The sequence below is a fragment of the Clarias gariepinus genome, chromosome 25, assembly GCF_024256425.1.
Source record: "Clarias gariepinus isolate MV-2021 ecotype Netherlands chromosome 25, CGAR_prim_01v2, whole genome shotgun sequence".
Taxonomy (NCBI): Eukaryota; Metazoa; Chordata; class Actinopteri; order Siluriformes; family Clariidae; genus Clarias; species Clarias gariepinus.
The window spans coordinates 8,045,760-8,072,237 of record NC_071124.1 but is presented as its reverse complement, the minus strand read 5'-3'; the positions used below and the strand labels follow the sequence as shown (position 1 = coordinate 8,072,237).

Below are 26,478 nucleotides of genomic sequence, written 5' to 3'. Positions count from 1 at the left end.
AGAATGTTGGGAGACATTTTCCAAGCTGAAGAGACTCCCCTTCCCTTAAAATAAAAAAATAAATAAATCCACAACTATGTTCCAGCAGCATAGAGCTAGATAGCGTACATTTGCAGGATTACACATCAAATTGACATTGTAACTTGCTTTTTTATTGATGCATAGTTGTTAGTTTTTAAAAAATGAGTGAAGAATCGAATGATGTCTCCGCTGCACCTCAACACTCTCACTGGACAGCTCCGACACGCTTGCCAACCGGGAGGGAAAAACACGCACATGACCATCACGTGTCTTAATGTTCTCTCTGGTTTATTCACATGACAAAGCGATTTAAACGCACTGATCCATTTCCCGAGTCTACTACTGTACATCAAAGCCGTTTGCATGTTCTCCATGTGATCCAGGGAAGCGAAAGGGTTCCGGCAAGCCACGTAGAAGGAACGAGAAGGTGGAGATGTGAGGATGGAAAGAGAAACCTAGTAAATTTAATACTGTCTCGGTAAAATGTAAGAAGATAAACAACCTAACAGCGGGTTAATATGCATGATTTGGCCACCAGAGGACCACCACTTACGAGTCCAGTTGGCAATGCTTTGTTAAAGCAATACTTTACTGGATAAATTTTTATTTTTTTTATAGATGGCTAGAAAAAAAAGTCACACACAATCGTTGGACTGCCTTTACTTTACTTTTATTTCCATATTTAGCCTCTGTATTATTAATATTGTATTATTAATTTACAGTGTTGTGGTGTAACTTGTGAGTACTTGGATTACTTTTTTGATGTAATAAGTAAGATAATGCATTATGTCCGCCATTTCTCAATTATTTAGTTATTTTTTCAAAAATGTAATCCGTTATTCAGACAATTTATGTAATCCGTGAGCCGGAGAGCAGTGATTTACAATCCGTTTGTGTGTGTGTAAAAGTCACCCTACAAGCCCCGCCCCTGATAACCCGCCCCCCCTCTGTTATTCCTGCTGTTATACCTCTATCTCACCTATGTGGTTTGACTATGCGAGGGCCGACGCGCGGAAAGATGGAAACCTAATCACAGCGCAGCACAACCTAAACTCGCTGTGAATCATGATGCACTGTACTTACAGCCACCGCGCGAAACCGCGTAGGTGAGATAGGGGTTTTAATAGTTAATAGATTATGGCCCAAACTTTGCTGAGTGATGATGGTAGAATAATTATAAAGGTCTTGACTAAAACAACATGCATGAGAAATCACAAAGGAGTTTTTTTTATTTTCTGCAATGGAAAAGTACTCGAACTAGTTACTTTTATCAGAAGGTAACGCTGTAATGTAACTGATTACTTTTTAAAGACGGTAATTTTGTAATGTAATTAGTTACTTTAAAAAGGAACTTCCATACATTGGAAGACCAGGAACCAGTCTCAGAAAAATTTCTGTCTGTGCGTCTTTATGTCTGTATATCTGTATGTCTGTCCAGATGATTTTGTTTCAAAATATCGCGCAAAACAGGCTCAATAGAATTTTTGCCAGTTCTTAGACATTTGCTTGAAGAAGAATCTGCGCCATAAGTTAAAGCAAATTGTTGAGTAGAAGGGATGTTATGACCAGATCATGTCACAGCAGCCATCGCTTTTGCCCTTGAGGTGGAGCCAGAGCCAAGGAGCCGAGCCAGTCAACGTGATAGTTTATCGTAAATACATGAAGTATGCCGACCACACTGAAACGATCGTAATGCCCCACAAGGTGCCCAAATCCTTATCCTCACAGCATGGCTTACTCCCCAATAAAAAACATATCCGCAGCAGAGGTGAAAGTGTGTAAAATACCCAAACTGAGCCCTGAGTTCTGCCGTACAGAAAGACAGGGAGACATGTACGTGGGCTTCACCATGAAATAATAATATCACTGAATATTATTGTAAAACGTTACCTTGCTGTTGTCTGTGTTCTTAATGTAGGGCTCTGTTCCACTTGTAATATTACCCATGAGCACTTTCTCTATTCGGGCCACCATGACGATATCCGTGTGAGGATTTGTGATGGAGAAGATAGCCTGAATCCACCCACACACACACACACACACACACACACACGCAAACACCCACACAGATCAAAATGGCTCAGATGTTAAGATAAACCTCCAAAGCATTTCCTGTGTGCGTGTGTGTGTGTGTTGTATTTAGTCAAACCCTTACACCCAAATGACTCTGATACCTGTTTAGGGAAGCATAACCAGTCCTCCAGTTCCTGACTGAGCTGGCAGTCACCACTTCTCTTCTCTGTCGGGGACTTCAGACCATTCTCCTGCACGCCGCCGTTAACTCCAGGTGTACCCTGAGATCCGGGGCTTCCCGAGCCGCTGAGCATTTTGCGGACGATCTCATGATTGAGGTCCACGTGAAAGTCAGCCGAAACCTTTCTGTTCTCTCGCATGTCCAGCAATGCCACAGTTACAAAGAAAGGCTCGATCTATAGAGAGACAACAGAGACAGTAGATAGAGATATACTGGGAAAAACAATGAATACACCACTGAACCAAAGTCACAAATTAATAAGTGGATGCAATATGTGGTTACATTAAGTAATCAAGAGTAAATACTAATTATTGAATAAATTAATGGAGGCCCTTATTTTCTGTGCTCGACTGATTGTCTACAATAAACTGTCTTTAGGTTTTAAACATTGTGTGAATATGAGTGCATGGTGATCTGCGATGGCCTGGCATCCAATCTGTTACACAGGCTCCAGATCCACTGTTCCGTGACCAGAATAAAGTGATTTATCATTAAATTGCTTTGGAGATACAGTATATTGTTTGGCTTTTTAGGCATTTGTGTAAAACTCTACCATTTTCAGTTTGTCTTTATACAGTAGTCCAAATCTCACTCAGGCAAAATCACAAAGGGGATCAACATAGTGCACATAGCCCAGTAAAAACAAGCACTTGAAATTGTTTAAAAATGTCAAAATAAATGATACACCAACTTGAACCCCCAAGATGAGAATGTGCCTTTGAAAATGTAACAATATTTCATTTCATCAGTCATGTACATGTTCTCTGCTTATGTGCATCCGTGTGTGTGTGATCTTACGTTAGTCACAGGTTCCGTCTCGACCTCGTTCACACAGCCCTGCAGTGTGAGGTTGAGAGAGCGGCAGTAAATCATTAATCTCTTTCCCAGCTTCTCCTCGAAAGGTCGGATAGGCGGCGGCTCCCCACAATCCCCACGTGGACTCCGCAAAACCTACAACACACACCACAGACTTTTATAGCAAGCAGCATTCAAAGCTTAATAGATAATAATAGAAAAGTATAACATTTGTATTGCCATTTTTTATTGGGACACTTTTTACAGTTGTGGCCGAAAGTATTGAGACAAAAGGGAAATTCTATGTTTTAATAACAACATTCTTTTGTCACGTGACTCCCAGAGATGCTATGCAGTGCATTACACAGGGACAGAATTGAGCGGTTCATCTCATGAGTCTTCTGTTCTTTTGTCCCGTGACTCCCAGAGACGCTGAGCACTGCAAAACGACTCGGAACAGAAGATATGAGAGGTGAGCTGCTCATTCTGTTTATCATAATATGTCCTTAGCTGCATTGTAATATTTTCATTACTGGAACTATAGCCAAAATTACTTCAATGACTTGAAAAAATATTTGTTTATTTTGATGAACGAGGTTCAAAGAACCAAGTCACTACTCTTGGGTCAACGCATAAAGTTATGCCACATATTTGTTCCATCCATTAACTAAACCAGCTGATTCAACAGTTAGTTCTAACCGAGCATTCTGATTGGATGAGAAGCATTCCACAAGTGTTTATAATGGACGATAACGCCACTATATACTGTAGGATTATAATCGTATGATCGTTTATGATTCCTCTTGGCATCGGCTGCTTTGAAAACAAAAATAAACTAAAAATGCCTCTCTTTTCTTCTTGCTAACATTCATGGTGCTACTGTATTCCTTCACTAATACTCCTATCTCACCTACGGGATTTGACTTGCGGTGAGATAGGGTGTTAGGCACCATGAGCCGCCTGGAATGACCGCCCTACGTTCCCATGAAATTGTGCAAGGTTTGCGAGCTTCCGCGAGGACTGGCAAAAATGTTCAACATGTTCAATTTTTCATGTGGAAAGATGGAAACGTAATCACAGCGCCAAAACACGTGGTGAATCTTGATGAACCATACTTACAGCGAGATAGGGGTATAAACCTTGAACGAAATGAAAAAAAACAAAAACAAAATTTTTTACATTTTAAACGGCTTCCGGACGTATGGCGCAACTTAGCTGGCATTCAGTTCGGCTTGGTTCGTTTGCTTATATGCCAAAAACTTCCTTTCTTGCAAAATTCCAGTTCTTACAGTAGGTCAAAATTTTGTGAGGCGGGGCGTTCGTATGCTCGACAGAGTCGCTAAATTAACTAGAGGTACTATATATTGTATGTGTATGATGGGAGACCTACAGGAGTGTCAGGGTCCAGGGAGAACAAATTCAGTCTCTCTTCTCTTCTGGCTGCTCTGACCACCTCATCAGTTTCAGTGATGTACTGAGGAAACAATAACAAATGTTCCTTTAATGCAGTGATGTTAAATGTATTCAATGTATATGAAGAATTTTTATTTCAGAGAGAAAAACCTTACCTTAGCTAATTCAGGATTGATACCGTTTTCTGTTGTTTCCTCGTTTTCAGCAAGACAACCGTTATTCAAGGACAGATCAAAAACATCTGAAAAAGTACACATAAATGTTCATATTATTGTCTGAGTAACGCTTCTGTAAAGATTTCCTGTAAACCTGCTATTCCTCTTTACCACACAGAAAAATGATCTACCTTTCACTTTCAGATCCACAAACTATTTTAAGCCTGGTCTGTGAACAGGTCTAACTTTTATACGCATCAAAGCCTCTATACAAAGGGATGTTACAAGTAGAAAGGCTTGCTTGTCTACGGCAAAGACCGAGTATGCAGGACCACGGTGCTGAATGAACACCTACAAGTCTACAAACACCACCTGCAGTGTTTATTTGTGTCCAGCTGGACTGTAGGTGTTCATTCAGTGCTGAGAACTGGACTGCGTAGACGGAGCGGAGACAGTACGAGGCTAAAAGGAGTCATTCTGCTTCAGAGCACAGGCTGAATCAACTCATCTTTAGACCAGAGTCTGCTCGTTGACATTTTTTTACTTTCTTTTTGCCTGAAGAAAGCACTCAATGAAAGAGGAAAATAGGCAAATTTTGCTTTCAACTGCTTTCAGTTACAGTCAATCCCTAAGAATTTTACTCTATTATACCCACTTCCTATTAATTAGTTGATCAGTTAAATAAGGTGTGCTGAGGGATGAGAAAGCACTGAAATGTTCAGGGCAGTGGTTCTCCAGGAGTAAGGTTGGGAACCAGAGGTCAGTGACCTCAAAGAAACATCAAAACTGGTTGTAGGATGGATAAAACCATATCTTATACAGTATATAGTCATAACCCTATGGACATTTTTTTGCACCATGGTTAAAGGTCACATGGAAACCAACAAATATAATTCAACACTATCAGGGGCACTGGTGGCTTAGTGGTACAGTAGATGTTTCGCCTGCCATGCGGAAGACCTGGGTTCGATTCCCAGTCAGTGCCCACACAGAACCATAGTATCAGAACACTTAATTTTTTTCCATGTCTTAAATTAAGAATACTGAGATCCATCTTCTTCAATTTTCTATTCAGTTTGTGAAATACACCATGTCCACTGGTGGCAAAACAGCCCCAAAGCATGATGATGCTGCTACCACCACCACCACCATGCATAACAGCTAGTACAGCATTCTTTGGTTTAAATATCTCAACTTTACTCGTCCAAACATACCACTGATGAAAAAACTTCTAGCCAGGAGACTTTTTCTTTGTTCATGTAGTCAGGATTTTGGAGCAGGGGCTTTTTTCCTTGGACAGCACCCTTTCAGTCCATAATGATGTAAAATGCTCTAGACTGTAGACAGTGACACTGGGGTTCCAGCAGGTTCTTATGCACTGGCCAGTGCATTGATGGTTCCTGGGTTCCTCTCAGCTAAGGGTGACTGTGTGAGTCTTCTTTCAGATCCTTCCCAACTTGAACTTATATACAGTACATCTTAGGATCTGAGAAATGGCTCCAGTAGATCCTGACTTGTGTTAATCTGCCATTCTCTTGTAGAGCACAGTATATCTGTACTGAGCTTCCTGGACCTTTTCTGGGCAACCGATGAGTGCTTGTCAAACAAATCCTTTTTATATTAGCACAGAGAAGCTAACAGTTTCTAGTCTATCATAATCACTAACAGGACATCTAGCGACCTCTGACTTGGCAAACTGAAAGACATTTGTGTGTGTGTATACATTTTGAGCCTGTGTTGATCAGAAAACCCCAATTAAAGTAAACCTTGGGTTCTTTTGATTTTCTTCGATTAAAGCTGTATGTTGTATAACTATTCTGTGCCAGCAAAAGACCAGATTAAACAAATTATTAAAAGCACAATGATGCCAGTGTATGCATGGTTATAGTGAGTGTATGTAAACTACGGACCACAACTGTAAATCTACACCAGACTTTTCCTCCTGTCATGTTGTGGAACATCGGTGTTATCCTGTTTCCTGTTATCACTAATGTTATAGCCGTTGTAAAACGCCTTTCTCTGCTGCTCAGGCTCAGCTTTTCCCTTTCTTGCCCGAACATACAGCACCTTGTCATTTTTATTGGGCTAACACCACAGTATTTTGAGCTTCTGCCATAGACTCTAAACAATGTTCACTTTAATGCGAACAATAAAGTACTAAAAGTAGTGCATTGCTATCAATTCATGATTTGGCTTAGCTTTATAGCCGGTGTTAACAAAAAATGTACACCTTCTGGCAAATCAACTTAGAGAATCTAATAATGCAGCCTATCTTTTACATGGATACGCATTCGGTGCTACAAGTTCTAGACTCACCCTGTTTGCTGTCTGTCAGATCCAGGCTTTTACGGTCCTGTGCCGAACTCTCAGGCGGGCTGATCTGGAGGATACGATTTAACGTATTGATCCAGTCCTCCATGTCCTGCTCGCTCTCTGCTGCAAGCACGAAATAGGTCACCTCGTTCATCTTCAGCTCAAAGGCGTGCTTCCTTAACCGGTTGTTCTGTAAGGACAAACAATGATCAATTGCAAGGATCTTGTACAGGACATTAAATGTCTATGTAAGCTTAACCGACCACCTTCTGGCTTACCAAAAATGTAATGAATATTTTTACAGTATTAGTACTAAGCCTTAATTTGTTGTGTTGTGTTGCTGATACATATTCGGTACTTACCTGAACTACCCCTGTGCACGAGTCCAGAAATATGCAACCTTTAGGCTCCTTTGAGATTTTCTCATCTTTGTAAAAGTTCATAATGTAAGAGTTGTCAGTTAGTTGTGTCAGTTGGAAATATCTCCTCTTGAACGACTACAAAGACAAAAGTATAGGCATAAGCATAAACAACAAACCACATGCATTTATAAACCACTCAGAAAGTGCTGCTGTAAAACAAAAGACCTTTATGTTACAGCCTCTAGACTGACTGCTTAAACCCGAAGGTTACTTAAGGGCAGACATGTTTTTAGTTCTACAGTAGTTCTGGTCAGTGATTTTGGTGGGAGTAAATTGAAACTAATAGTTTGGAACCTCAAACTTCTCACAAATATACCAATTTCATACTGTGTTTTCTTGGGAGATGGAAAAATATGTAATTTATTGAACTTAACTTGTTAGTTAGTTTGCTCTGCAGTGAGACAGGGTATGTGGGCCAAACTGTGGTTAATGCACTTCCACAATTCCTCATGTTAACTTCCTTAAACTTTTATACTTTTTCACTAATTAGTCCCACGACAAAAAAAAGGTAACATACTGTTATTGCTTGTTTACAAAAACATTATATATTGTTTAGTCTATGTTTACTCCATCAAGTACATTTTTATTTAGTAAATAATTTCTGGTATGAAAAATAATTCAGCTGACGTCAGTGGAAACTGGCTAGGTGTAAAAAGGGGCGTTCAAGTTAAGCCGGGACTTTTGATAGGAATAACAGAAAACAGTTATGAGAGTAAAAATAATTTCTCTGTATAATCTACGGCTACACTAACGCACTTATCCCGGTGTTCCACTAGTACTTGGGTACCATCAAGGTAGAAAGTTTTCTCAGTACACCAGAGCCATGATCCACGTCTGAAACGCTGGCCTCCCAGTGACTCCTTTAATTGCCCAAATCATTTAGAGCAAGTGGGTGTGGCAATCACTCCCAGCCAAATTCCTGTAATGTGCAAGTGGTGTTTGTAAATAATTGTGTGTACAGTTCCTACAGGCAAATGCTTCTTTTCTACAAGTTGGCGACAAATTATCCATCGATTTTCAAGAATCCGGGATCCTCTTCATGAATGGTTACCGCAATGGACTCTGAGCCACCTCGGCCAGGATCGTCGTTCCCTTACGGATGGCCTTCTTTTAAAATGTTTGCACCATTAAAATGTTTTACTGCGACTAGGAGTCTCATCATCGTACTGTGTTGGAAGTCTTTCGTAAACGTCATTCAGGTTTATTCTTTCTTCGCGAGGTATTTCATCATCAAGTTCTGGTTTGACTATTTCTGCATTTCAACACACTGTTCAGTCAATGTGGCCTTTTTGAATATCTGAAGTAAAACAGATTTCACTTGTTGTCCGTTCAATAATGTACTTCCGCTCCGTAAAAACAGTATGTGTTGGCTGATTCTAACTCGAATATAACATTCTTAATAGATAATCGACTGGCAGCTAATTCCAGCTAACATAATCAGTTAAGCTGCAGAGCTATAAAATCTCAGATGTCCTAATAATTATTGATTACCCTAATTAATGATTATTATCACCAACAAAGGTGAAAGTAGGTTGGTACGGTTCGCCATACTGAGGAGAGAGCACCTACCTGCCAAAACCAACATTCAAACCCAGTCATCTAAAGCATTTTCATCCAAAAAACACATCTCATAATGTTATGTTATCATAAACAAGAAGTTGTCTACTTAATAATTGCTTTGAAATTGTCTCATATTTTTCCTTGCGTTGTTTTTTCTTCATGCTTTAGCTGAGCTACAAAGATAACTAGCTTCAAACACAGGGCTGAATCCTAAATCCTTCTGACACCCCTAATCAAGAGCAGTGTGGAACAAGCAATTGTACCCCTAAATAAACTAGCTTTCCTTTAAATTAATTTTGGGATTTAACCCCAGAACCTGGAAGGTAACATAGCTGATATTCTACAGTGATAATATAAAGAGGAACCTGTGATATTTATTGGTCTGTTCATCACCTCCAAAAATTTTAACTACTTTCACACCTGTTTATTGGTTGCTAATTGACTGGCGCCAACTCCGCCAATTGCAGTTAGTTGTTTCGTCGGATATGTGTTCGCGGAGCAAAATATCTTGTTAAATAAAGAAACAAATCATAATATGCTAATAATAAATCGGGTTTTTGGAACTTTTGCATAAATGCAATATCAAACTCAAGATCATACTGTTGTGCTGGATATCATCATGACTGTGATGCCTTAGTTAGACGTTGCTTCATCAATGTTCTTTCGTTCCAAGAACACCAGAAGTGATATACTGTAGTAAAACAAGCGTTTCTTTAAAGCAACTTACTTCACAAGGTAGTTTAAAATAAGTGTGAGGTACGTGCATAATGTGAGATTCACATCTAAAAATAAGCATGCAAATACACCAACTCACTACACAAGCATGCATGTCCCATAAAATGTGTTAACCTTAAAGCAGAAAGAAAGGGTTTAAGCTTTATTTGACTCTTACAATGTGACTTAATTTTACAGTAAACTTAAAAATGTTGAAATAATCTGAGAAAAGAAAAACAATGGTAGACCAAAAGCTAAGTTTAGCTCGAGTTTAGCTGTGTGGTACGGGAATTCCATGCCAGAAAGGTTTATGGAGCAGGAACGGAATTTGTGCATTTTAAAAATGCATTGAGACTACCCATATAAAATGTACGGTATACATCAGGAGCAGTTTTATAAGCTCGGTTTGTGCACTCTTCAACTTTTCTCACACATCAATAACAGCTCAGACACAAAGCCACACTCAATGCAATGCATTTCTAGCAAACCAAACATGTACCAGATCACATTAGCTGGAAAGCTGAAATGGAAGATGATGGTTTAACAATGAGCTTGCTGACATAATGGAAAAACAAATGTGGTTTTAATGCAGCAAAAAAAGTTCAACTGCATTAGTACAATGACCCGAGTAATTGGGAGGTTCCTGTTTATTTTATACGTACGGTAAACTTAATCAAAACCATGTCCTAATGTTTGTCATAATGTGGGTCTTCATGTCATCATGTTGCTTCGCTAAAATTTATATATTCATTTGTGCCACTTAAAGCCTCAGTTCACACATTATCACTGCGTATCCTGTATGTATTCGTGGTGAGCGTCTCGGGTTACGAGATGCTGCATGAAAACGCTATGGGAACATCTTTTCATGTTGCCGGTTGTGAAGCATGTGTGTATCAAACACGCCAAATTTTGGCCTATATAACCTCTGTAGGGTGACGTCATCTGATTAGATGCACCTGCAGGTTATAAATACAGGTGAACCGGAAACATTCCTCAGATCTTTTGTCTTCACCGCTTTGTACGCGTGTGTGTGTCAACAAGCATACAAAAAATCTAACAGCAGAATTTAAAGCTTATAAAACTCACCACCCGTATTTTTGTTCCATCGACTTTGTTTTATTCGAATATCGTGGATGCAAAAGCAGGAGGCTACACCATGATGCCCCAGATAGAAGAGACGCTTGCGGGCTATCTCTCTCCTGCGGCATCATCTTCATTAAAGAAACCAACACTTCCCTCCAAGCCGTGTAGAACTTCTTCTACCCTTGTAGGGAAAGCGTTTCAATCAGCAGGTCAGGCCGGCGCTTACTTGCGCACCATGGCGGTTTTGCAGGCGTACCAGGCTGATCTGCTAAAAGATCTGAGCACGAGCAGCACGGTGAATCAAGAAGCATTCACTGGAAGGATGTTCCCATAGCGTTTTCATGCAGCATCGAGTGTAGCCCTTGAAAGGGAACCTGGAACCTAGCCTAGCACGCTTATGGCACATGGTGGGATACGCCGTGGACGGGGTGCCAGTCCATTGCACAGCACAAGCACAGACACATCATACTTTAAAAAACATTTTTTGTACATACATCCGACACTAAAGACGCTTTCCACAAATGATAATAAATGTCTCCTTACAGAAACGTTTATCAAATCAAGGACTATAATCAGTTTTAATATCTGTTTATTATTATGTCTGCCAGGCAATTATGTAAATGAGTTGTTACTATAGAGCTGCTGTTGTAGGAAATGAATTGATTACTAACACCTTCTGCCCAATCAGATTGTATTATAGAATTTAAGAGCGCTGTGATATAATTAGGTTCATTATATCTTAGGCCAATCTGTGCCTTTCATATCCAGCTGAATATGATTATACAGACAAGAGTGCTGATGTGAGAGAACCACTTGATTGAACTACACAGAGACACCCTCTGAGCTTGATTAAATTTCCTGATTAGTTGATTAGTTAGTCCAGCTGAGAGATCTCGCCGAACCAAGTGTCTGGCTCACGCTCTTACCCGAACAGTGATGCTGTTGTTGACTGTGCTGTTAAAGTTGCCCTTGTAAAGCCAGCCAGACTTGAAGACACCTGTTCCTCCACCTCCACTTCCTCCACCTCCCCCTCCTCCACCTTTGGACGATGACAACGACGTCGTGTCCTGCGATAAAGAGACAGATAGTGCTTCAAATGTTCCGGTGCACTCGGTGCACAGGAAACCATGAGATCTGTTATCTGCTTTGAGCCGAGACAGAAGAAGGTGAAGATGTATGATACTGAAAGTATCTGTAGTGAATACACTCTGAAGGTGCAACACTCTGACTGACCTCATCTTTATCTACGTCTTCATGGTCGATCTCGAATGAGTGGGTGGGCAATTTCTGAGCCTTATACAATTTCCTGTTGTATAGAGAGACAGAGAGAGAGAGAGAGAGAGAGAGAGAGAGCAAACGGAAGGATAATAATTAGCGAAGAACACCCACCGTAAGTTCAACAGCACAGAAGGAGAAAGTGCACTGCAGTTCGTCATCGTTAGTTTTTTAGAGACGATGCATCGGAGGACGAGGCATCAGGACACGGAGAGGATGAGATGAAGACGTCCATTACATTAGCAGCCGAGCACCATTTCCACCACTCCACATCTTACCCCTCAAACCCATCCTCTATGATGAAGCTGACCATTCTGAATCCTGTTCTTGATCTAATTTTTCCTCTCTTCTCTATTTCTTTCCATTCCTCTTTCCCCCTGATGGCTGGAGAGCTGATAAATGGACAGCGTGTAACCTGATTTGACTGGTCCAATTCGCAGGCTCTGCGTTGGGCCGCCATTAAGAGGGCACAGAACAGCAAGACTATTTCCTATTACTCATTATATAGCCACTTTATTTTCTATTATATACCAGTCTGTTATTTTCCATGTGTTTTAAGAGCGTGTAGGGAATCAGAGAGATTCAGCATGTCATCCTGGACCTCGACTATGTTTATTTGCGTGTTTAATGTGCGTGTTCTATTGTGAAATCTATATATACAGTAGGATCTAGCCTGAATCTTTTACATGCATAACAAATATAACAATATACCCCGATCAGCCATAACATTGAAAACATGACAATAGGAGGAACACCTCCTCCACAAGAGCTCTGAAGGTGTTCGATGGTATCTGGCAGCAGGATGTCAGCAGCAGTGTGGAGCCGCCATGGATCAGATCTTACGAGGCCAGATTAACAACCTTGAACTTAGCCGCATACACAGCAAGCTGTGATGTACTGTGTGTCCTGATATCTTTCAATCACAACCAGCATTGCCTCTTTTTTTTTTACCGCTTTTTTGTGGGATTGGACCAGACGGGCTGGCCTTCAGTCAAAGGCATGCATGAGCCTTGGATGCCCATGATCCTGGTATATAGTTGATAATCAATTGAATCATTATTCAATTCACTTGCCGGTGATGTTAATGTTCCTAATAGCTGATCGCTATATATAACACCCTATCAATCATTGAAAAGATAGCACGATAGGACCTCTGAGGACCAGATGTTGCAACATCTGATCACTTTTCATCAGGCAGATGTTTGTGTTTCCCAGCTGTTTGTGATCTTCCATGACACTTGCATAAGAACCCCATTGGTTCTCCATGCACTATTTTTTTGCATTCATTCTTTTCTAGAAAACTCAATTAGTGTTTAGCTGTAATAGAATCGTTGCATGAAGAATCACGTAAGAAATTAAATATGACAGAGTGTGCACTGTTATGGGAAAATAATAAGTGTGATTTAGCCTGATGCAAAGCAGAGATACTGTTATGCCCTTTGAAGCTGGATATTTTTCTATAGGAGGAATATTGTAAAGTGATTTGGTTCTTTTATCTCTTAGATTATTATTTTTCTTACACAGTACCAGTCAAAAGTTTAAACACACCTTCCAATCCCATAGTGTATCCTGATCCTGATTTTCCACATTGTAAAACACTGATGAAGGCATCCGAAATCTACTTTGATATTAAGATGTATCTGCTACCTAAGCCAGTTTCATCATAGTGCTTGAAGGGTTATGCAAATGTATTCGACGATACTGTCCTTGCAAGAACTGTTTGAGAAGAGCCGACCTCGATGTCTTAAAATAAATCAACAGTACTGCTGTATATAATACCCTTATAATCTTATACTGTTATGGTCACAGTTGTGAAAGTACTGTAACACTGCTTGAAATATCAATGCGTTTATATGGAAACACACAAATGGTTAGAACGATTACTGTTGGTTGGTAATAAATGATGCCACCAATGCACAAGCATCATGCATTTTTTTTTTATTAAAAATAAAAATCTACTTTTGTATGCTAACTCACTAAATTTATAGCCTAACGCCCTGTGTGCTACTGCATCTTTTATATCATTTGGAGGTGAAGTTTTAACAGCGTTCTCTCCCCGCAGCGTCGCTCACTCTGACGGAACCCCACATTCAGGTGTCCTTCACTGTGCCTGTCTGAATGCTCCTAACACTCAGCCTGCCTTTGTTTGTGTCCAAGGAGCTGGAGACACCTTGGCTGGCAATTCAGTGCCTACCGTACACATGTGCACACACACACACACACACTCACTGTGCACACACAGGCTTCAAAACACAAAATCAAAATGTTCTCAAACCTAGCAACCTAGCATAACTAAGCATTGGTCTCAGAGTTACCATTAACCATTAGTATTTTATCCATCTAGAATGGGCTCCAAATGTTGGAGAGCACTAGTGAAACTGCTTCATTTATGCATTAGGAAGATAGCAAGGTGACAGATATGATATGGTGCCCCTACAGAAGAGACGGTTAGTTTTCTTGCTTAAGTGGAAGCATGGTGATGGGGCTTTGTAATCAGTAACCCAAAGAGCCACCACTGACAGAACGAACAGACAACAAAATGAGATAACTGCATTTTGTCATTGTTTTAAGGGTGTTAAATAGCACAAAGGCTATTAGAGGATTTTGCAAAACACTATAACCTGTCCCTGTCTGGTCCCAATGGACAAATCAGATTGCAGTTGTGTTTGTTGACATGTGAATATGCAATTAATTATCAATGGTAATGTTGGTTGAGTTTCAATTTTAATAATGCTATACAGTATATATCAAAAGATCACCTCTATTTCCCTAACCATTTCAGTTTCGCCTTTTTTTTGTTTTAAAAAAATATATTTGAGGAATAGTTTTCCAGGCTTCCTAAAGGACTTTTTTAAAAATTTTTTTATCTAATTATTAATCGAGTCCCTGTACTGTACCTGTCCAGTTTCATGAATCATTGAAGCCTAAAATGATTATGACATGATTAGTATACTGCTGATGCTGAATGCTGAGTGGTTGGAACAGACGAGAGGGGAAGTGAGGTCGTTACGTAAACTACAGTATATGTACAGTATATATCTTTAGGCTCTTTATCTTTAGGCACTTTTCAGCCTGTTGTAGTAAAGCATTTGCTCCCATTTCTTTATTTTGATCTACATAATTTAACTTCCTTTATTATAAAAAAAATGAGGTGTGGCTCAAGACATCATGCACAGTATTGTATGTCTCTGGACCCACAAGGTTGTGAGTTCAGAAATAACAGCTGAAGAACAAAGCATAGTAGACATAACCCGGAGTACCAAATTGCAAAAGCTTCTCTCTTGTACAAAGAGTGATTGTGGGTCTCCTTAGCATTGCAGCATTGTCTTTCTGCACTCTCACTCTCATGCTAGCAATGGTTCTAATCTTCTAAAAGAGCGATTTTCAACAACAACAACAACAACAACAACAAAATTATCATTGACAACTATTTTGCCTGCAAACAATTTTTAATTTGTCAAAATTGGTGAAAGTCTGAAAATCACATTTTGCTGTCAAACATTTCATGTCATCCCACATGAGTATGATTTAACTGTTCGTGGATGCCAGCAGCATTTTTAAGATTTGAACTTTCAAATTCAAAAGTTCAAATCTTAATTAATTATTTTTTAAATTATTTTTAATTTTTTAATTATTTTTTAATTATTTTATTATTTTTTAATTATTTTATTAATTAAAAATTAGTAAAATGGCAGGTACCTGGGCAGCGTGCGGTAGTCCCCAGCATACTCCTGATATGCGTACTCGACCACATGCAGATGGGAATTGTAGTACTGGCAGGCCTGAAAAGTAATTGCAGAGGAACTCAGGTTAGACCAAAAATCCCTTGCCTAATTTAATCACACAGCGGAAGATGGAAAAATGGGCGATCAAAGCATGAAGTTTGCAGGTATATGTGGTCAAAATTTCTGTTCAGGTAAATGTCCTGTGAGTGGGTGTTAACATTTGGATATGAGCCTGAGACAATGTGAAAGTAACACCTTAGCTGACTTAAAGCTTGACTTGTCTTTTGTGTCATTTCTTTTATTTGCTTGAAGAAACAAGCCACTGCTTCGTGAAGAGTAGAAGGAATTCATGAAAAAATAAGAAAACATTTTATAGTGGTCGAAGATGGTTTATAACGGATTGTGCTGGTCAAGTAATATTTGTCTAAATCAGTCCTTGTTCATGCAGCTACGCTCTACAATCTAGTACTACACATTGACATTTATGGCATTTGGCAGACACCCTTATCCAGAGCGACTTACTGTATAGCATTGCAGTCTCTATTGATAAATATCTCCTGATAGGTGACGAGTGATAAGAGCGAATACTATCAGTCTAAAGAAACTCTGTTGGGGAGGTGATATAGTAAGAAATCACACTGACATTATTTTATTAAAAATAATGTGCTTGTAATGTGTGTGTACATTTAGGTTTTTCATCAGTGTGTACTCTAGTAACCTACAGTAAAAACTAATTTGTCACTATCAGAAAGTTAACGGTTTATGTGGAGCCGTTTCTTATCATCAAACTAGGTTCCAAGTTAAATACATGAATAACCTGTTTTCAAAATTTTATCATACAAAGATTCCATGAGTAACTTAAATGCTTGTGGTAGTCTTACCAACTACAGATTCCCTTTTGCTTTTATAATTTAATTATAATTAATTATAATTATAATTTTATTATAATTATTTTTAAATAATTCTTTTGACTGTGTAAAGCTGCTTTGCGGCAATGAAAATTGCTAAAAGCGCTATACAAACAAAATTGAATTGAATTGAATTGAATTGAATTATAGAGTGACAACACATGGGCATAGCTTAAAGTCTTATGAAAAGCATAAAGTCTGTCTTTGGAAAATGAGTTTATAAAATTATTAGGTTTCGATCCTATTTATTAGGATCAGTTTATAAACAGACGCATAGCTTGGTTAAATCTATATTAATAACTGTTTCCACATGCTGTTGTAAAGGTTTTTTTTGTTTCTTTCCCAACAGCACACACTGAACAGCAAAATACAATATACAGTAACGATTTGCCAATCTACCCTTAAAAAAAAAACATGAATGCAGCCTTTATCTCTGAAAGGATTTTAGCAGACTTTGCATTTTGGAGCTTTTATTATTTTTCTGTACCATTATGACCTTTCAGTAATTAGCAGTTCCACAATAGTTACTACTGAGGTAGTGAGCTTTAAAACATTTCTGAGCTTTTAGCTAGAGAATGCAGAATTGTCCTAATTTGAAATTCTTGATGGTTGTAGGTCACTCGACTCTGTGACATCACTTGCATTAAGTCAACTTGTGGACTGACTACACACTAGCTACTGTACAAAAGGCTAAGATATACTTAAGAATCTCCTAGGACTCCATTATAAATCATGCCATATTAATGCCCAACTATCACCTACTTCGTTTCATAATGTGCCATAAACTGGCAAGAACTGTAAGAATGTGTTTTCGAGACCTTTCCTCGCACTTCCATAATAAACATCACCATAATGTAGTATCTGGTAAGACATACTAAATATTAAGTGGTGTAGCGCACAATTTGGATTCAGTGATTTTAGTGAACACAAGAAACACAAGAAACTCAGAATATTTTTAAGACTCAAAATTATAATAATGACGTGCGCTAAAGTCGAACAGGGACTTTTTTATTGTGCAGAATACCACCCAGCATTTCACTAGAACTTGGATACTATCAAGATAGAAAATTTTCTCAGCTCTCCAGAGCCATGATTGGACTGCCTGCTTCACGTATGAAATCCCAGGAACTCCTTTAATCGCCCAAAATATGTGGAAATCGCTTGGGTCAGGACCGTACAGGGGAACTGGCAATAACTTTCAATCGAGGTCCTGTAATGTGCAAGTGGTGTTCGTGAATGTTTGTGTGTACAGTTTCCACAGACAGATGCGTCTCTTCAGCAGGCTGGCGACAAGTTATTCAAGGATTAAGTATTTCCCTCGCTGAATGTTTACGGGAATGACTGCAGTGATCTTCGTGCCAACTAGGCCGGGATAGTCAACAGTTCTTTAAAATGTTTTCACCATTCAAAGAGTGCAGAAAAAGTACTGATTTGACCTAAACACCACATGTATATTGACTTACTACTATTTTAATGTAGCAGCATGTTGGGCTTGTGGGTAGCGTTGGCGCCATGTACCACCAGAGCTGAGGAATTAAATCTCACCTCTGGTTTGTGTGGAGTTTGCATGTTCTTTCTGACTTTTCTCCACGGTCCAAAGTAAATTTATTGTAGGCAGACTGGTCTCGATTGCCCATAGAAGATGATAGGTTGCATAAGTGTGTAAGTTGTTTGAGGTTGAGGTCTTCAACAATGCAACGTCCCATTACAGCATTTACCGCTGTCGAGAATGTCACTGCTGCACAGTGCGAATGGTCGAAAGGGTTTTCTGAATGTACTGTATGCAAGGCTAAGATGATCACCAGATATAATTCATGATTATAAGTAATTAAACCACAGAATTATGGGGTTAGGGACACAGCAACTATTATTATGTAAAAAATATATTTAAGATAGCCAAGACACTCTTTGGACTGAAAGGTTTTGGATTATAGTATATTATTATTATTATTATTATTATTATTATTATTTACATCAAAGTAATTACAGGGTTATAGTCGTAGTCACAGGATGGTTTGGGTAATATATAAATACATAAATGAATGAATGAATGAATGAGTTTTTACCAGTACAAGACAACAATGGTGGCAAAGCCATTGATATTTGACAGGGAATAAAAACACACACACAGAGTCAAGCTGTCACACTGGCCTGGTTTGTTTCTAAACTTGCTCAGAGCTCTTAAACATGTCTGATATACAGAACTGAACAGAAATTTAAACTTCCTCCTGAACCATACACGAAGGCACATACACACACACTTCTACTCAAGCAAATTGCAAGCATTTTCATAATCAGTTAAGGCCTGTGTTAGAGCACTCCTCAGCACAGTAATGGCGTGCAGCCATTTCCTCTACATCATCACATTTACACACTCACGCACACAGATACAGAATTAGGTCAAACCTCCGACAATTCCTGGCTGTAGCCAGGCTGGGAGGTACATCGGCAACCAAACCTACATTTGACACGTGGTCACCAAGGCAGCTAAGACACAATACACATAAACATACATGGCTTTTAGCTTTACGCGGAGCTTGTCATCACACCCGCTGTCTGACAGAAGAGCAAACACAAACACACACACACACAGACACATACGGAAAACACATGCACCAACTCACATGTCTGACCAGCAGACTTTCAGCCTGTTCCTCTGCCCCCTCGGGCACAGTGGATTGCTGCGTTCGTCTCTCCTGAGGAAGCGTAGACACCTGTGTGAAAGCAGAAGTATAAAAACAGTTTCATATTCTGAGCATAAGCATTCTCAAATAGTTACACATGCGTGCAATGAACGTTCATTCAAGCAACTAAATAGAATTGTCTTTAAACCAGGGTTGCCAACTTCCTGAAACGGCAATAAGGGGAAAAAATTTATTTAGCTTTAACTTTGCTAACGTTATGACATAAAATATTGTGTATGAAATTATATACAATGTTCTGTTAGCTAGCAACAAACATCAGTGTTAAACTCGCCTATTTCAATACATGCATAAAGAGATAACTGCTACACATATCTTTATATTATATCCGCTTTTTTTATTTTCTTTCCAAACTGTAACCCTAACGGCTTTGATCTTTTTCATTTTAAAGCATCAGGACATTACCCACCCCAATTAAGAGTCAAGGCTAAACCCTTTCACCTCGCGAGTATGTGGTTATATAGCATACTTCACACAAAACAGAAGAATAAAATATGCCTGTGAAACTGTACAGTACAATATACACTTAGTCTTCTAAATTATCTGTGGTTTATGCTACAACATTTCGTAGTGTGATACAAAACCAGTCTCGCAAGTGTTTTTATTATTCTGAACCCTGGGCCAAACCCTACCAAGATGCCACCCTGGGTGGCAAGTCTCAAGAAGTGTAGTCTCTGTTCTCTATTTTGGTAGAGCCCATGATAGACAGGCTAGGAGAAAGGTTTTCCTTCTGTCCACTGACTGTATGCTTCTATGTCATACACATCAGTCTTTGTAGTCTAACTTGTAATATTTCTCTTAAAAAATACATAACAAAGAGCGTTATTACGTAAAATTACAGGACAATTCCATATGTAACAACCCTACTTTAAACACTCTACACAATCTGACACTGTATTTGTATTATGTACAGTATATTATGCCTGACATGTTAACTTGACTAAGAAGACAGGTTTGCTGGTCAGGTAGCCTTACTGTTAGCGCAAACAAGTCTGGTCAATACTTTAATTAAAATCTGAGACAAATCCAAATAAAACCACAGTGCTATATTGCAAACAGTTTTGCAATAAAGCAGTAGTTTTGCTTTGCTAATGTTAGCTTTCAAGCAGCAGCTGTTTGAGCTTAGTAAAGATAACTTTGCTACGAACAAAAAAATGTACAACCTTAATCAGCTTTCAAAACATTATGCATTATACTTATACAGCAATTCATTTCAATTAAATTTTATTTGTACAGTATAGCGCTTCTAACAATTGACATTGCCGCAAAGCAGCTTTACACAATCAAAAGAATTATTTAAGTTTGTATGAAATGTGAATGTGTATGAATCAAAATGATAAGATCGCAATCTAGTTTATAATATGTAAACCAGTTGACAGGGTTGCTACCAAGCTAATTCAGGCTCAGATACTCTGTGGTGCAGTTTAGTTCACTGTTTGCACCTTTTTGTGGTAGTTTTCAATCTACATTATAATACAATATTTTTAAGAGGGTTACTAGCAACACTGTCAACTGGTTTTTACAGAGTATGAGTTACCTTGCTATATAAGCTAGCATATTTGTTTGCTAGCTTACCACTGTAAACACTATATTTATGCCAGCAGTTAAGCTAATGTTAGTGTTCTAACAGTAGGTATTTGAGTTTAGTAGTTAAGGTGACAATACCAATACAATGTAAACCATTAGCAAACTTGATACTAGCTTACTAATAGCAACTAACTAACTAGCAAGCTAGTTCATAATGTGTGAACCAGAGGCCAGGGTTAATAGCAAGCTAACCCTGCCTCAGACACTGTTTAGCCCTCTTTAAGATAGCTTTCTGTGAGACAACAATATTTTTGATTTTTTTTTTTAGAAAAAAGGTAGTTCATGCATTTAAAAAAAAAACATAGAAACTTTTATTGAAGAGTTCTCTGGGAAGTAAGAAAAAGGAATTTTGTTGGTCTGCCATGTCAGTCAAATTTGCTGTATGTGTAAAAACAGGTCAAATGTTTTCATAAAAGGTCCTAGAATACCTAGCACATGCTAGAAGTCTGAACTGTGCAGCAGGCTATAAGACATGCTAGCTACTGAATGACATTGTTTAGGTTGGTAGCCTTGTCTTAACCCTCATCCTTCAGAGAGTACCTTGCTACAAATACTGAGGTAGTGTGTGGAGAAAGACAATACAGTGATTAAACTGAATGAAACTGGCATACATTCTCAGCTAGTCAGCTAATACTTTCACCAGTCACCTAAAGAATGATAGATGCTAAAAATTCAATTTGTAGCCTGTGTATGGGTGTTAAATAAAGTGCAGTTTAATGTATTGCTGTCATTCATCAATTTTTATTTTAATTATAAAGATGATGAGTCATTTCAATTTTGCTTGATGAGTAAAAATGTCTAATCAGTTGATGGAGAAAATCTTTAAAACAAATGAATTTGAGTGAGGTTTTAATTTCAGACTGCTGCACATCATGTGCCTAAAGGCAAGTGCTGATTTAGCGCTAACTGTCAGCACAGAGTTGTACACACATATTGTCTATGATCAAAAAGAATGATTTAAACTCTGTACATCCTGTTTAGGCGGTACATCCCAAACATCCAATTACAGAGACTTCATTTGAACCGCTGATCTAATGATGTGCATTAGTGCGCTAATGAAGTCGCTAACGAGCAAACATTCAAGATAATTAGCACTGGGGAAATCAAGAGATCAGAATGTAGAGTGCTGTATGGATGTGTGGTTTGGTAAACTGGGACAACACACTGCTGTGGGCATTTTTTTTTTTTTTGGAGTATACTTGCCCTTCTACTTCCTGTCTAATCAGCCGAGATCAAGTGGCTTATCCAAAGTGTATGTCGCTTCTAATGTGTGTGCAAGTTTTGCATGTGTGTGTAAATAAATGCAGTCATGCTTGTGCTTCAAACTGTGGCTATGTCTGTAGCTGTGCCTGAAAGAGGATGTGGTTGTTTGACTGGGCCTCTGCCTTCTGGCTGTGTTCACTGGGCCGTGCCTGGAGAAACGCAGCACGCTGATCTCACTCATACAAGCACACGTTGCTATAAATGTAAGCACACACATCAGACTGAAGTGTACGCTTTTGTCTCCGTAAGGATCAATTCGCTGACTGTCTCCATGCAACATCAACACAATGGAGAGACAAACTTACTGTATACTTCAATAGAAACATTTATATGAACATTCATACAAATATCTAATCGCCCAGTCATGTTGTAGCAGCACAGCGCATAAATCATGCATGCACAGATCATGAGCGTTGGATAATCTTCATATCTGAATGGGAAAAAAAATGTGTTATCATCTTCTCTTTTTGTGGCACAGTCGTGGGTGCTAGACAGGCTGGTTTTAGCATTTCACAAACTGATAAACATGTGGGATTTTCACATTCAACAGTCTGTAGTGTTTTCACAGAATGGTTTGAAAGAGGGAAAAAAAATTCAGTGAGAAGTAGTCTTGCAAAACAGAAATGCCTACTCCATACAGTAGGAATGATTAGAGGAGAATGGCCAGGCTGGTTTGCATTAACAGGAAGGCTACAGGAAATCTTTCTTAAAAACCACTCTTTATACAGTAGTTGTGGTGAGCAGAAAAGCATCTCAGATACATAATGCACAACACACAGAACTTGGAGGCTAATGCTCAGGTTCCATATTTGTCAGCCAAGAACAAATATATAAAGATATAAAATGGAAGGTTACAAATATAGCCAGGTTTTACCGCTATTGTAACAAATGCTGTTTTTTTTTTTTTATTGTTTGCGAGAAAAAGAGGAAACTCTACTTGTTTAGAAGTGAACTGTCTTCTAATAAAACACAATAGTAGACTTGATACCCAGATAGGCTGTAACGCTCAGTCAGCTGTTTGTTACGGTAACTAAAACAGACTTGGTAAACTGTGTCACAACTTTAAGTACCATGATACCATTGAACCCTTATAAAACATTTATTTTACAGAAGGTTAAAAAACAACCTAGTTAGAAAAATAATTGTCTTAGTAAGCACAACTGGATTGTTTAGTGTATTGTAGTGTATCGCCCAGCTCTTCTGCTTAACATGTAAAAGATTTACAGTATACCCATGGGTGAAATTGGGTCGGTATGATCCAGTGCTACATACCATTAAGAGATTCAGTGGTACTAGAAAGAGGGGAAAGCAGCCGCCACATTTAAAACCAGACAGGAAAGCACTTTCAGCAAGAAAACTTGCGGAAAATCAAAGCTAACTAGTTTTAAACACAATGGTGAATTTCAATAGAGAAATTCCCCTTTAACCCCTGAACAAGGCCATACTTGGGTGGAAAAAGGAATTCTAAAACATACATTTCAATTTAACGCTATTTGGGGTTTAATACTGAAACAGCTGGTTAACTATCTAATCGCCCAGTCATTCCAAAGTGAAATAAGTAGAGACATAAAGAGAAACCTAAGAAATGAAACTTAGCTTTTTATACTGAGGAAAGAGCAGCTACCTGCCGAAACCCACATTCATAGAAGCATTTTCAGCAGGAAAACATATCCAATAACATTACCTTATCCAATGCTTTGTCTACTTAATAAATGTGTATAAGTTCCGAATATAAGTTACTTATAAATTCCGAATTGCCTTTACAGTATGTTGTTACATTTATGCCGTACACAAGCTACAAAGCTAACTAGCTTTAACAGGCTGAATCCCAAATCCTTCTCTAACTCCTAATCAAGGGTACTAATTGGGGTGTTGAACAAGTGATTGTACACTCTTTCCATTTGGGACTCAATCCTGGAACTCGGAAGTTAATGTAGCTAATGAGCAATGAGTGGAAATATAAAGAGAAACTTATGAGATTTACAGGTCTGTTCATGGATTATTCTCTTCATCTCTTGGCTACAGACTACCAGTAAGAATTTAAAACTACTTTCACCCTACTGATACACTGCATTGCCATATATTTAGTTTGCCAAATCCGTGTCATGGTATAAAAAGTGAAAACACTTCCTGTGTTTGTGGTAGTATGCAACTATAGATACAGCATGATACATTTATATGATATAAACATACTGTATTAGGACAGTCCCTTCCTTGCATTTATAAATGTGGGTAAGAGTGAAATTTAAGCATGTGCACACACACACACACACAAATAGATATACTCACAGTGAAATCATGGTCTGGGAAGAGCAGCAGCTCTTGTAGCGGGTCCTCCTTAAGCTCTGGCTCCAGTTCCGAAATCACAGCCTCATAGTCCAGAGGATCAATTAGCTTCGGCTTCTCCTGCTGCATGCACAGAAAGAGAGGGGATAAGCAATCAAACTTTTCATCAGCTTTTTACACTTTAGTCAAATCTACAGTGTGTAGTTTCTTGGTCCATGTTTTTCTCCGATTAATTACATACTTTTAAGTGATTCATGTTCTGCATGGTGTGTATATAACGCTATTTTTTTTTTCAACAGTTGCCGGAACACTTTTACATTTCACTAACATCACTACACATATTACTAGCTATAAAATCCCAGCAGACAAAGAGAAAAACACAGGTCAGTGAAAGAGACTGTCCCAATGTAAACTATCAATTAAAATTCAGAAGCAACTAATGAAGTGTATATGCTTATTGTGTACAAGTATTACAAAAATTCCAGAAATAACACATCTGTTATGCAGTCCATGTCCGCATAATAATAAACCGTCTCCAGCTGAAGCGATATGTACTGCTGATTTGCTGACTTGTTTCCTAGTCCCAGTGGGTGTGATTTAGGAATCACAGCGGTAACATTTCTACCCAGATGTGCGCAAAGCAAACAGCAGAACAATACAAAAGCAATCAAAAACAGAATCGAATGGATATTCCCATCCATTGTCATTTCATTTTTTCTAATTTTTGAGATGAGTTGAGTTTAAGTTGCGATTGGTCTTTCTTCTGCATTAGATAACAAAAAACAAACCATGAACACTGGCATCTCTCCAGTAAAGCCATTAATTCACACCCTTCATCACACCTTACATCACACCTACACGCCTATTTATCTCACTATTTGAACTTTATCAACTGAAGGCTGAAATAGACAAAGTCATCATAAGCATCTGAAGTTGCAATGGTCTAAAAGTGTTTTCCATACAATCAACAAAAACATAATAGCTAGCTTAGGTATTAACTGCCTGATATGTTATGAATATTTCAGTTTACGAATTCAAAAATAAATAATCACTAACAAAGAAATTTTTAACGTCTCGTTAAAATTAGAAGCTTGTCTCAGGTATTATGTCATAAACCCATTTTGTTCTATGACTAGGTTGCAAGGAAAAAGTAAGACATGAGATCACAGAATATATTTTCGGTATTTTCATCACTATGCAAATGGTGAGCAAAGCTGGCAATTTCCGACCCCCAAAAAAGAGTCCGGATGGAAATTACAAAATTAGGTCAATAATGAATGGTCATCACCACCACCACCATCATTATCATCATCATCATCGTTACTGCTTAATGTCAGATTTTACCGAACAAATACCATGCTACCTGACTAGCCTTTCCACTACGTACCTTTTCACTCAAGCAGCTTTCCGTTCGACTTCATTTACTTGTTTAAAGGCAAATTTCTTCAACTCAGAACACAAACAGAAAGGACTGCCAGATTGCTTCCATAGTTACTCAAGCACAATCAGGGTATGGATGTGTTAGCAATTAAGTCTTAGATCGGCTGTTAACACAGCTGGGGCAGAATTTCTTTTTTGTCTTTGATGTTTTATAAAAATCTGTAGAGCATCCAAAGAAAACGAACTGTACAAGATATACAGGCTGTGTAATAGTTTTAAAGTTCAGCCTAACATTGTAACATGTACATAAAAAGTGAGAAGTTTGGACACTCTGACTCGATGTCATAATGTTTAGTTATTTAGCTTCTCGATGAAGCTTTGCATACACTAAGCATCTTTGGGTCTTCACATACAACATGTTAAATAAGTACACTTTAAAACAGTAGTGAGGGAAACACTCTCAACAATTCAGAAAAACTTCTAAATTCGGGATGAAAACCACTTTATCTGGAGGGAAAAAAAGGAAAGGTTCTGCATTATATTTATTTTCAAACAAAGTTAACAAAAGTCTTAAAGGTCTGGATGTATTCCAGCTGAAATACAGCTCAGATCATGATCTGGC

The 26,478-nt window shown here is 38.5% G+C and overlaps 1 protein-coding gene across 3 annotated transcripts in view; it reads right to left on the bottom strand.

Annotated features, from left to right (window-relative positions):
- dock10 (dedicator of cytokinesis 10) overlaps nucleotides 1-26,478 on the bottom strand; it is a 116,443-nt gene that overhangs the window by 35,964 nt on the left and 54,001 nt on the right. For all 3 annotated transcript variants that reach the window (XM_053487128.1, XM_053487127.1, XM_053487129.1), the window contains exons 2-13: nucleotides 24,480-24,599; nucleotides 19,263-19,352; nucleotides 15,705-15,787; nucleotides 11,964-12,036; nucleotides 11,657-11,797; nucleotides 7,314-7,448; nucleotides 6,955-7,141; nucleotides 4,639-4,724; nucleotides 4,461-4,544; nucleotides 3,074-3,226; nucleotides 2,196-2,450; nucleotides 1,912-2,034 (exon numbers count right to left, since the gene is read on the bottom strand). In XM_053487128.1, the coding sequence (XP_053343103.1) occupies nucleotides 1,912-2,034; nucleotides 2,196-2,450; nucleotides 3,074-3,226; nucleotides 4,461-4,544; nucleotides 4,639-4,724; nucleotides 6,955-7,141; nucleotides 7,314-7,448; nucleotides 11,657-11,797; nucleotides 11,964-12,036; nucleotides 15,705-15,787; nucleotides 19,263-19,352; nucleotides 24,480-24,599 (1,530 nt within the window). The remainder of the gene's footprint in view (nucleotides 1-1,911; nucleotides 2,035-2,195; nucleotides 2,451-3,073; nucleotides 3,227-4,460; nucleotides 4,545-4,638; nucleotides 4,725-6,954; nucleotides 7,142-7,313; nucleotides 7,449-11,656; nucleotides 11,798-11,963; nucleotides 12,037-15,704; nucleotides 15,788-19,262; nucleotides 19,353-24,479; nucleotides 24,600-26,478) is intronic.